The sequence below is a fragment of the Echeneis naucrates genome, chromosome 9, assembly GCF_900963305.1.
Source record: "Echeneis naucrates chromosome 9, fEcheNa1.1, whole genome shotgun sequence".
Classification (NCBI taxonomy): Eukaryota; Metazoa; Chordata; class Actinopteri; order Carangiformes; family Echeneidae; genus Echeneis; species Echeneis naucrates.
In genome coordinates this window covers 15,136,910-15,149,434 of record NC_042519.1, presented here as the reverse complement: position 1 = coordinate 15,149,434, position 12,525 = coordinate 15,136,910, and the positions used below count along the sequence as shown (strand labels likewise).

The following is a 12,525-nucleotide window of genomic DNA, read 5'->3' as shown; positions in this document are numbered from 1 at the left end:
TTATGTGTATCTAACCATCTGTGACACATTGCAAGCAACTCATGCATGGTGTAATTCGGTGTACGTGGACCTTATTACACAGCAACTACAAAGTAAATACGTCGTGCTCTCCAGCATATTTGCATGTGTGCAGAAATAATGAGCCACTGCTGACGTCAGGTCAATATCTGGGGGCGGTGACACGGGGACGCCGTGGTGTCGTGTGCTGCCTTAAAATACTCCTCGTAAATATAAAACTTTTTGTTTCTGTCGCCTTTCCGTGTTCCGGGCTGTGTTTTGTCATAAATGCTGTCGTTATTTTGTGTTACAGAGCTGAAGAAAATACGTTATATTTATTCTGTAAACGGTAACCAGACGCTGTGTTCACGTATCTTACCTTTCAAAATTTCACGTTGTCCTTTTTCTTTTTCTTTTTCTTTTTTTTTTTTTTTTTTGTTTTTTGGAAGGGAAGGGGGACGTTAATCTGCGAAGCTTGAAATCTCCGAGGTGATTGTGAAGTTTCACCGTCTGACAGCAGGCTGACAGTGCTAACTGTTAGCTGGAGAAGAAAGCCGTCCGAGTGTAAACAGGCCGTCTGCATGTCTGCGGAGCTGTCGGTGAGTCGAGGTGAACCACTTACCGATGTTCGTGTGACCAACGTCCCCTTCAACCACCATCATCCGGCTAGCACGAGCCTTTAGCCAGCATCTTTAGCCCCGACAACTGTTTATTACGTCAGTTAAACTGAATTCACAACAACAACAACAACAACAACAGACGGAATACCGTCAACATCGACTTGTTTCTTTTTTTTCCCCAGCATACCGCATATAAATATATATATATATATGCCACCCCATCTGACAATACACCCCTGTCATTGACGGCTAGCGTTTAGCTGACACATTGTTTACATGTCCGGTTGCTTTAAACGTCATCGATAACAGATTAGAAATGATAGATTGATGCCATAGTTTCATCAGATTCGGTTTCGTGTCTCCACCACGTCATCGGAATCAGGTGACAGATTACAGCATGCTTTCTACTTGATTGGTGTGATGGTGTCTAAGCCCAGTGTGTCCTCATTCATTGTGCAGCTGGGTTGCTGGAGGTCCTGGGTTTGTGTGCACTCCTCGTCCCTCCCTGGGTCAGAGCTGACGGCTGGGGTCTGATCCTGGACTAATGTCCTTCAGTCCTGGTACAGAGGGGGGTCTTTCTCAGGCTGCCCCAAACGTCAACACTGAAGAAAAGCCCTCACAGACTGAGGCTACGGGGAAATCACCTGAGGATCAGGTGAGGCTTCATGTGTCATGTTTGTGAGTTTAAGTAACATTGCTGATGCACAAAAGCTCTCTGCAGAACTAAACGGGGATGAGGTGAGATTATAGTCAGACGGCACCGGTTGGGTTAAAGGTTGGGTTAGGGTTACCCTAAATTCAAGATGAATGAGGAAAACATAGAGATGTGAAGCCAACTTTGACACAGTACAGGAATATAGAAGAAAGAAAGAAAGTTTCACAGGTTTTATTAAAAACATTTTAGGTTAGTGCCATAAGAGAATATATTTCAGTCTCTGTTTACAATAAATCAGTGGTGTGAATAGATGATGTTTAGCTTTACATGTATTAATATTATTTCTAGTCCTATTGTCCTCCCCCTTGTGAGCTGTGAGCTGCAGGGCCACAGATAGCAACTTTGGTCCTGCCCTTGGATTAAAGTACACATATGTTTTCTCTTATAATCATCACAGTTAATGAGGGAACAGATATCACTCAGCAACTTTAGTACATGAACAAAAATCCTGTTATCAGATGATCCATTGCAAGGCCTTAAACAAGCATTCACTGCTCATTGAATCTGATTAACAAATGAGAAAGTAAACAATGATGGACTGTGCCTGTGCCCTGTCAGACAGAAACAGCTGCTGCATTGTGTTCCCCTTTGTGAATATTAATAGGGTAAGGAAGAAATGGCAAGCTTGTGGAGGTTACAGGAAGTTACATACTGTCTCACTTTTACACATTGTACATTTTTAGACACAGCACACAGACCAAAAGAGGTAAGTATGGCGTTTCAAGCTTGTGCTTGTCCTCTTGCCAACAATGAGCTAGAAATATACATGTATCTCGACAGAATTATTAAGAATCATATAAATCGCATGAGCAGGTTTACTCTGGGTTTGTGGCTAAAGGATTTTTTTTTGTCGTATGACATTCAGCAAAACATACACTGTGCTGCAAACCTGTTGAGCAAGGTGTATGTTGGAAGGAATTACAATCACAAATATAAACAAATTTTATTCTTAGGAAAGGTGCTCCCTTTGCATACCAAGCAAAGGGTTAGGGTTTACACCTTACATTCCATTGAGAGGGAAATTGCTACTGAGAAAATAGGATGATTCTACCAGTAAGGTAGATGCAAAACTGACACAGCTGTAGCTGTAAGAGTAGCAGCGAGAAGTGACAGCTTGTATAGGAAGAAAGAATAAAACAGGGCTTTGTGTTGCTGGCCAATAGGAGGCCTGATCCTTTCCTGTCCAAGTGTCTTTTGCTCTGTGTGATGGTGTCAGGTTCCTTGATAGGAATTTAACACAAGGATACAGATTTAGCTCCGACTCCTGTGGAGAAGTCAGAGTTAAAGGGCTTGCAGTTTATAACAAATATATTTTTTATCTCTCTAATTGATCAGTATTTCTGCCATGAAGAAGCTGATTTAGCATCTGGACAATGTCGGTATAATTTTTCTCCAGGTTTCGGTTCCAGTGGATGAGGCTTCTCCTTCTTCCACATCTTCCTTTGAAATGCTTGACATGGAGTCGGTCCCAGCTCCTTATAAAGAAGTGCAACCTCACTGGTTCTTCTGCCGACGTGCTGATGACAACACCTCCTGGCACCCTTTCAGCAGAGAAGACTCTGACAAACTTGAAAGAGCCAACAACACTGGTGAGAGGGTCTGTATATTTTATGTGTACATCAGAGATTGCCTGTGCATTTGTTTTAAGTGGTTTATCAGGGTAAGTGTGTGAAATGAGAGAAATTAATGAGCCTGCTATAAATAGGTGTGAGAAGCATAAAATGTCAAAACAATACTATTGCCAACACTGGCCTGAGGCCCACTAGGTGCTTCAATTCTCCTGACAGGACATGCCCACTGTTAGTAGCACTTTATCGGCAAGTTGAAGTTTATTTTCAGTTTCATCACTAAGTCATTACTGTAAATATATGATAACATACAACATAATTACATTAGATCAGCTCCTTAAAAAAACCCAAACATGTATTTTTTCATGGTATTCATATTTCTGAACTGAGAGACAGTATTTGATTCATAAAATTACAAGCACTTTAAGATAATGTTTTACAGATTTTGTGCATGGGACTATTCTTGTAACATATTGAATACCCACAATAGCAAACACATACTTCATTCAAAGGAAAACCAATAAAAGCTGCAGTAAATCAATTGTAGACCGTTCTGAGATATGACTTGCATTCTATATAAGTACTCCATTTAATAATATGGACTATGGTCTAGACCTGCTCAATATGAAAAGGACCTTGAGATATGAGTAGGAGAAGATTTAAAACTTGACCAGACTTCTTCTCTCTCTTCGTGAAAATATGAATCTAAAGTGAGACGGGATGCAGGAATCATTAAGTACATCGATATTATGTAAATTTCCATTTCTTTTAAGTGTGAATGATTGAGTCTATCTTGAAAAGTAACTTCTTTACCAGTTACCAAGTTTTTCATACATTGGTCCTCCTCCAGAAGCACTCTAATCTCTGGCATATTCATACTTTAATTTCCAGCAAGAGAGAAAGAGGAGGAGGTGGTGGTAGCTGTGGATGGAGAGCGGTATGATGTGCATGTCAAGGAGAGGAAGCGTTATGCTGTTTACTGGGAACAAGGTCCCACTGAAGTCCGCCGCTGTACCTGGTTCTACAAAGGAGATAAAGACATCAGGTTCATGCCTTACCCAGAGGACTTCAGCCAAAGTTTAGAGGTAGTCTTATACAATGCTGAACTAGCAACAGCACACCAGGCATTCCTACAACTTTTGACTATGTTTTCTACACAACTTGGTATGTTTCTCTGTTACTCTTTATTTGTTGGTCTTTGATTCCTTCATCATGCCTCCTCCACTTTTTCAGGATGCTTATATGATAGCAGTGACCTTAGATGAATGGAAGAGAAAATTGGATTTTCCCACTGGAGAGACTGTTATCTTACACAATCCCAAAGTAAGCCCTGCTGTTAAAATATCACCATGAACAGACTAAATGCATGACCAAACATCACCACAAGAGAATATGTGAACTTTTTCCTCTCACTGGTCTCCCAACCTTTCATTTGCCCGTTCCCCACTCAGCTGATAATGCAGTATCAGCCAATAGGATTGCAGGATGAGTGGGTGTCCTCCCCCTCAGAGCACACTCGACCTCGAACAGTCAAGAGGGGTGTGGACAATATCTCTGTAGAAATACCAGATGGTATGTGTGTAGTAATCTGGGATATAAGTCACCTTTCAGAAAGAGGATAAACCACAGTTGGTTCTCATTTCAATTTGGTGTGTTTTTAGTGGAACCTGAAAAGGTGGACCACCTTGTCTTCATGGTGCATGGGATTGGTCCTGCGTGTGATTTGCGCTTCAGATCCATCATACAGTGTGGTAGGTGTTTGTGTATATTTGTTATTTATGTATATGTATGTATTTATGTGTATTGTTGACTCCCTGTCATCTGTCTTTAGTAAATGACTTCAGGAATGCTTCCCTGTCCCTCCTGGGCTCACATTATAAGCGAGCTCAGCAGGATGGCCTGGTGGGCAGAGTTGAGTTCCTCCCAGTCAACTGGCACAGTGCTCTGCATGGGGATGCCACTGGAGTGGATGAGTAAGTATGAAGAAAGAGTGCACAAAACGCATGTCTTGATTAGGTGTCAAAAATTGTCAAACTCTGGATACATGTGTATTACTTTCTCTTTCCTTCTTCACTTTCTAGGGACATCCAGAGAATCACGCTTCCCAGCATCAGCAGACTCAGACATTTCACCAATGACACACTGCTGGACCTGTTTTTCTATAACAGCCCCACTTACTGTCAGACCATAGTGGACACAGTATCTTCAGAAATCAACAGACTGCATGCCCTCTTTAAACAGAGACACCCAGAATTCAGTGGGGCGGTTTCAGTAGTGGGCCATAGCCTGGGTTAGAAATGCAGAAACATGCACACGGTCACGGAAAAGTGGATGATAAAAGTCCTGAGTTTCAAGATCTTAACTTTGTCTTCATAGGTTCGCTGATCCTCTTTGACTTGCTAACCAATCAAAGGACTGCATCAGACGCCAGAGAGGGGGTATGATGGCAGTCACAATAAAAAGATCATCAACACCAGTATACAGATAACAGTATTTCTATGCATGTAGACTTAACATCCTTCTCTGTGCTGAAGGAGCCTTCTGGTGAGCCATGTCATCTGAACAGTGACACTCTGGAGCAGACTCTGACCAGACTGGGTCTACAGCAGTTCCTCGATACCCTGCTGGCAGAAAACCTCGACTTAGAATCACTGGTAAGACACAGACAATTAGCTAAAATTTCAAGTATCATGCATAGTTGAAACCTTGACTATTTTTTTCCCCCCTATCAGGCTCTTTGCCATGACAGTGATCTAAAGGTTTTAGGAATTCCTCTTGGACCTCGGAAGAAAATCCTGAACTATGTGAAGAGGAAATGGCTTCCAGAGGTCAGACACAGGCAAACGTTTCGTGTTACTTCACAGATCTACTTTATCTACTTTAAATACAATCAGTTCCTCTTTGATGGGGACTTTTCATCATTTGGTAGATAACAGCGTAGACAATGGCTGTTTGCATGAAATTCATATCTTTAAGTTCCTGACTGTGGGCTTTTTACAAATAAGCAAAGTATAAATCATTCAGACACTTTTACTCCTCACTCTAAACAGGATTGTAAGACAACAACAGTACGTCTAGCTTCAGGGTTGCAGGTCCCACCTCAAGTGAACACTGATCATGATGGTAACAAGTCACCAGGATTGATGCAGGAGCAGACCCACTTCCACAGGACGCAGTCTATCACCAGTGCTGTAGACTATGAATACTTCGACGTGGGCATTGGACAGGTAGCACACAAGCATACAAATTCAGTTCGATTGTTTGTGGTTGGGAGAACAAGTAGCTGAAAGCTTTCATGCTTCAAGTTCCTGCTTCTCTTCCACCCCCTGCCTGCCTGGACAGACCAATGGAAACATAGCCAAGGGACAGGTGTGTCTCACATAGTGTCCAGTGCTATCAGGATTTGTCAGTAGCTCTCTTTGATCACACTGTACACACTGTACCTGGAGTCCCTCATATACAGTCCAGACATGATAGTGAAAATTCAAGGCAGCTGATTGTTCGTAGCTATTTTATGAGCCACGGAGTTCCGAGGGAGAAGTCACATTATTCTGTGATTTGTGTCTTTCCCATTGACTCATACAATCCAACACTGCATTGTCTGTCTGTGCTCATCCTGCATGAGTCCTACTTGCTGTCACATGCCCTCTCAACAAATGCTTGTCTCAGTGATTTGATCAGATCCTGATTTTGTCACTCCCTTTGGTCTTACTGGATGTCTAGTACCACATATTTTTCTGAGCCTGCCTTCTCTGTCCAGGTATCCATTGAATATCCACAGTTGGCATTCCACCCTCAGACGTTTTTTGCATTTGGCTCACCCATTGGAATGTTTCTGACCGTTCGAGGGCTTAAACGTATCGATCCAAACTACACCTTCCCAACCTGCAAAAGTTTTTATAACATCTATCACCCAGTAAGTAATCACATATTTGCTGCCCATTCAGCCCATTCAGAATAACACCATTCTTTCTTGACCACAAGTACAGCATTTTTCTTCCATCACAAATGAGACTTTTAATTCAAAACTTTTTTAATTTCTTCCCCTTTGTTGCTGCATAGTATGACCCTGTGGCCTATCGGATCGAGCCAATGATTATTTCGGAGGCAGATCTGGAGCCTATGTTAATACCTCACCATAAAGGCCGCAAAAGGATGCACCTGGGTATGACTCTTTGTCTGTATCCTTGTCTTTGTTTAACAATATAGTCACGTGAGTTTATGGTTAACACTAATCTCTATTTCTCTTTGTCTTGTAGAACTAAAGGACAGTTTGACTCGTATGAGTATGGATTTGAAAAACAATGTATTGGGATCATTACGGACAGCGTGGCAGTCTTTTGCCAGACTACCAGTCGCTGCACTGCCCCCAGTGGAAGGAGAAGGAGAAGCTACAACAGAGAGAAACCTTGAAGAGATACAGGGTGAACAAGCACTTATGTTTGTATTTGTGTGTGTGTGTGTGTGTGTGTGTCCAGGAGTGGACTGAAGAGTGTATCTAACCCCGTCTCTTCATACTCCTCATGTCATTCTCTGCATGTTGTAACCCCCCACCTCCATCTCCTACCGCCTTCCATTTCTTACCACTTTATCTTGAACCTCAGCTTCAGCAACAGTCACTGCTTCTGCTAAGCAAGAAGAAAAAAGTGCTGATTTTTGGACTAAAATACTGGAGTGGCCGAGGGCCCTTCATAAGCATTACTTCCAAGGTAAGCCAAGTTAGCCACTTGGCTAGAATAAATGAAAAAGCAAGTAAATTAAGTCTTTCCAGGTATCACTTACTGCTTTGCAAAATGGTTGGTGTTTCCTACCTGAGACCTTTCCGTAAACTTGCACAATTCACAGAAAGCATATGAGCGTAATACCACTGTACTTCAAAGAGCCTTCATACTTAATTTCCCTGGTTTAAAAAAATTATATTATTTAAGCAAGAAGCCCAAAGGAAATATGCTGCTTTACCTCTAGTATTGATTCAAAATAACTCCTTAAGCTTCTATGGTTTGCTTTGCCAGATGTCAGCTATCTCCACGATCAAAAATATGTACCTTATGCAACATAAGTCATTATTGCTGCAGGCCCTTACTACTCCTCTGTTCCACCCTCCCATAATTGCTAACAGCGTTATTCCAGCTGTACAGCACAACTTCACCTCAAACTTTTATGGACTGACACATGCATCAGACCTTTGTCTCCCTTTCTGGCTACTTTCTTTGAATGATGGAATCATTGAGTGCCTCCCTGATTATCAGAGAACCAGCCAAGACCTTGAAAGAGCTGAGCAAATAATCTCTGTGTGGTATAGTAGTGATCAAAGTTGTTTTTGTAACAAGAGTAATTTGCTGGCACTGAACCAGCAGTTAATGTCATTCATCAGTAGTAAGTCATAGACATGCAGCTACATGTCTTGTTCTTTTCTCACCCTCTTGAGTAGTTAATCTGTCACAGTTCACTGAAAGGAGCACAGCTTCTGTCAGATAAAACCACAAAATTAAAATTAAATTTTTAATCAAATTTTCCATAGGCTTTTCACTCTTTATTCCTTAAAGAAGACTCATCCTTACGTAAGAGGTACTACATAGTGCAACTCAATTTGAAATAAACGTGGATTGAAAACTATCGCACATTATCTAAATATATTTACATTCATATGGCACTGTTAGGAAAGGTTATACACGAAGTGTAAAAAAATGTGTGAGCACCTTTACTGCTTTTTTTGTTTTTTGTTTTTTTAGAAAATGTACCTGCTTAGGGTTGTACACAAATGAGTTTTACTGCAGAGGTGAATGAAACTGCACTGTGTTGTATTTAACCCAGATTTTCCTAGAAAGTCCTTTTATCTTTGAATTGTTGTTTGCAGCCGACAGCACTTATTCCCTTTTTGTCTGTCTGCTGTCCAATTTGGTCTCATCTTACTTGCTTCCAGCAATAATCATTGTTTCTGCTGTTTGGTGTCTGCCTGTGCAGTTTTAGCAGATTTGACTTCTGTCCGTGCAGGAGTGTATGAAGAAGCAGAGACCTCTGTCTCAGCAGAGGGGAGCGAGCAGCCAGAGATTAAAGTGGGGATGTTGAATGCAGGTCGGAGGATTGACTACGTACTTCAGGAAAAACCAATTGAGAGCTTTAACGAATACCTGTTTGCTATCCAGTCTCATCTTTGTTACTGGTGAGTCATGCATGCCCTGGTATTTGTTCTGTCATCACATATAATGTTGTTGATTTCCCTTTTTTTAAACTGAAGTTAATGCTTTCCCACCTCACTATCTCTCTCTACCTGTCTGATAGGGAATCTGAGGATACTGCTCTCCTGCTGCTGAAAGAGATATATGACAAGATGGGTGTGGCCTTTGAACAACCGCAACAGTAATAAAGGGTTTATGAACGTAAACTTGCTCATGTGACAGTACCTTCAAAGTAAGAAAGAGGCTCTGCAATCCTCTTTCAGAATGCCTTACTCTCTGGGCGTTGCCCGACTGCCCTGCCCTCTCATCCTCCAAGAGACATCAGATAATTTGGTATTTGTGGCTTCTTGGTTTCAGTTGAACACCCACTACTGGATTGGGTTTGGTGTCTGAAGGCTGTTTCTAATCCACTCAAACATGACTGATGATTATCACCTTTTCTTTTCTTTTTTTCTTTTTTAAGTAATTTTTTATTTCACCTTACATTGCACTTTCACTTGCCAACAATTACTTACATATCATGCTTACAATTGGAGCTGAATAATTGTGAAATAAATTGTCACACAAATTAGGGCAAACAAATGAATTGTTCAAGTCTAGAATAACTCAATAAGTTATCTAATAGGTATAGTGTCAATTTCAAACTATAAATCATACATGGAATATTCATGTACTGAGATTCACAAAAATATAATTAAACTAATAGATTGTAAACTCTAAATCTGGATATTTTTCATCAGACTTATGCATAGTCTCCAAAAGTCAGAAATGTCGAACGAATCATAATTAACCGAAGTTTCCATTATGTCCATGCAGCTGGGCTCATATGTTGAGAAGTGTGCATGAATGTGAATATTCTTGTCTGTTACAAGTTTCCTGGCAGCTCCTGTTTAAGTCTCATACTGACTGTAAATGAAAAGTGAAGTTCATCTCACCTCCTAACCCCAGTATTATTTAATTAGAATGATTCATTTTAGTTTGACCATATGTACATCTGTAAGGAAAAGATGTAATCGTGATAAAGAATTGTGTCAGAAATGAAGTACAGAAATGCAAGTACAAGTCATGTCATGATGATGATAGTGTGTGTGTGTGTGTGTGTGTGTGTGTGTGTAATGTGTGAGGCCAGTTTTACCTTTTTTCCTTCAGGTCTGTACCACTCTTAACCATTCTGTTCTTTCTGCTCACTGTAAACTGTAATCCCAAATCATCTTTATATTCCTTACACTCAAATATTGTTAATTCCAAGTCAAAATGGGAATCCAACTAACTTTTGCAAAATGCTGGGGCCAAATTTTTCAAGATCTCCTTATTTGTTCCTTTGTGTGTGCATATTGTCTGAACAACATATCTATCTGTATTGCACTTTTTTTATGTTCGGGCAGAGTTTCTCAACATTTCCTGGTCATGACAAAGTTTATGTTCCAATATTTACAAAATTATTACAGTGATAGCAATAACAGTCAGAATGTTGAATTAATGAGTATTGAGAGTATGATAGACAGATTATATACAAAATGTGTGATCAGAAGCTAATTATATTTATTTTATACAAGTATGTATTTTAAAAATATCAGTGGAAGTATTGCAGGTATGCATCTGCAATTCAAACATGAGGCCAACACAAGGTTGAAAAACTCTGTTGGATTGATTTAACTTTATAAATGACTTGTATGTAATGCACTGTCACCGGAATTACCTTTGTCTCAACCCCCTGGGTCTTAAATCTGCACAATTAATGAATGAACTGAACCAGAGTGGGATTGTTCATTTTTCTTACTTTGCACTCCCAGCTATATTACCATGTTAGAGTGATTTCCTTGAGGATCACGATTTGTTTCTGTTTCTGGTCATTTTAGTTTTCAAACAGTAGAAAGAGGACTCTTCCTCCTTACCATAACCTATGTTTCAGTATTTGATACTAATCTGAATGCGTTGCCTATGAATATGGTTACATCTTGTTTGTGCCATAATAAAACATTACAAGCGTCTTGTGTGAAGCATTCCCATTCTTGCATTAGGCCAGTCCATTACTCGCAACCAATTAACCTAGCCGTGTTGTACATTAATGCTGTAAAGGTTAGTTTTGAAGTTCATTAATTGCATGACAGTAAATAGATTAATGGCAGAATTTTCCATCCATCCATCTTCTACCGCTTTTCCGTTTCCGGGTCGCGGGGCTGCCGGAGCCAATCCCAGCCAACGCTCCAGGCGAGGGGCGTGGTTACCGGCTCAGAATTTTCCATTCTCTGAAATTTTACAAACCAACTGAATGAATGAATGAATAAACAGAACTGATTACTTTGGGAGCTAAATAATTAGTTACATATATTGAATACTTCAAACGCACTCCTCTTCACCTCTAATAAATGAGTTTTCGTGTTTTTAAATTGTGTTTATTTTGTTTGTTTGATATGTGCGTGCTGATATTTGCAGGCCTTTATATCCCACTGTTCACACTGAACCCTCACCGCTGTGCCCGATGAGCTGAGCATGCGCAGTGGAGGGATAAACACTCCGTCACTTTACAGAGGGAATTGATTACTAAGTTTGAAAAAAAAACAAAAAAAAAAAACAGGAGGCAAGTCGAGGCTGTTTGTTTGGGTTGTGAAACCCTTTTTGGTTTGTTTGTTTTTAGCTCAAATATTTTTCTTTATATCTTTATATTTAATTCACGGTGCTATCAGACGTTAGAGGAGAACACGCGAGTAAACGTTAAACAGGAAATAATTACTTCACCAGCACTTTGTTTTTGTTTGCATTGTCATCGTGTGTAGCGGTGTAATGCGATGAAGCCATTCAGAAACAGTGAGCCTCGTGATTTCCCTCGGTGGGCGTGAGTGAGTTGTGTTGTGAGGCGGACCTGGAGCTGCTGTCTGACCCTCCAGTCCTCTGACCGGGCTGAGACGTGGCTGAATCTGAATCAGAGGAGGCTAACTGGGTGGACTGATTTTAATCAAAAGGTAAGATATCTCTCAATCACAGCCTGACTCCGCTGCAGTGACCCTCAGTGAGAATGAATGTGCCAATAACACAGTACATTTCCAGCCTTTCTCCTGCCCTGTTACTTGAACAGTGCCTCTTCACATGCATCGAGTAAGTCTCATTCAGTCTCTGTCAGTCAAGCCTTTTATGTGACACTGATTGAATAATTTGATCCAAATGTAACTGCTGAGTTCAGGAGATTAATGTATGCAAACAGGGAGTGGTCTTTTTTTTATTGTGCGTGTGTTTATTGTCATGCTAAAACGGTGATGGCTGGGCTCTGGGTCACAGCAGATAGTGGGACTGTACTACAACAAGTGTGGCTGTGTTTTATGCCGCCAACTCTCCCTCCATCTCCCCCCCCCCAGAGCTCAGATCTGGTATTCAGCTGACTAACAATAGAAGAGACTCTTTCTTTCTTGAACAATGCCCTCACCCCTGCCAGATACCCCCATGACACA

General features: G+C 40.8%; 1 protein-coding gene across 2 annotated transcripts; it reads left to right on the top strand.

Annotated features, from left to right (window-relative positions):
• Nucleotides 1-190: 190 nt before the first annotated feature.
• ddhd2 (DDHD domain containing 2) lies at nucleotides 191-11,068 on the top strand. 2 transcript variants are annotated; one of them, XM_029511452.1, is made up of 20 exons: nucleotides 191-224; nucleotides 447-596; nucleotides 1,077-1,272; nucleotides 2,729-2,929; nucleotides 2,998-3,000; nucleotides 3,806-3,985; nucleotides 4,134-4,223; nucleotides 4,352-4,472; nucleotides 4,562-4,651; nucleotides 4,732-4,873; nucleotides 4,982-5,190; nucleotides 5,277-5,338; nucleotides 5,435-5,554; nucleotides 5,633-5,728; nucleotides 5,951-6,127; nucleotides 6,661-6,816; nucleotides 6,963-7,065; nucleotides 7,160-7,324; nucleotides 8,895-9,063; nucleotides 9,183-11,068. In XM_029511452.1, exons 3-20 carry the CDS (start codon nucleotides 1,162-1,164, stop codon nucleotides 9,262-9,264), a joined length of 2,277 nt encoding a protein of 758 aa, XP_029367312.1. In that variant the 5' UTR covers nucleotides 191-224; nucleotides 447-596; nucleotides 1,077-1,161; the 3' UTR covers nucleotides 9,265-11,068. The 2 variants fall into 2 exon arrangements, with proteins under 2 accessions (XP_029367312.1, XP_029367311.1); XM_029511451.1 differs by lacking the exon at nucleotides 2,998-3,000 and having other exon boundaries at nucleotides 2,729-2,921; nucleotides 3,792-3,985.
• Nucleotides 11,069-12,525: the final 1,457 nt, after the last annotated feature.

Excerpts from the sequence above, each read along its gene's own strand:
- ddhd2 (XM_029511451.1), top strand. The coding sequence starts at position 1,162 with ATGTCCTTCAGTCCTGGTACAGAGGGGGGTCTTTCTCAGGCTGCCCCA. Across the intron at positions 1,273-2,728 it reads GGAAATCACCTGAGGATCAG|GTTTCGGTTCCAGTGGATGA; the intron begins GTGAGGCTTCAT and ends ATTTTTCTCCAG. Across the intron at positions 4,224-4,351 it reads TTATCTTACACAATCCCAAA|CTGATAATGCAGTATCAGCC; the intron begins GTAAGCCCTGCT and ends TTCCCCACTCAG.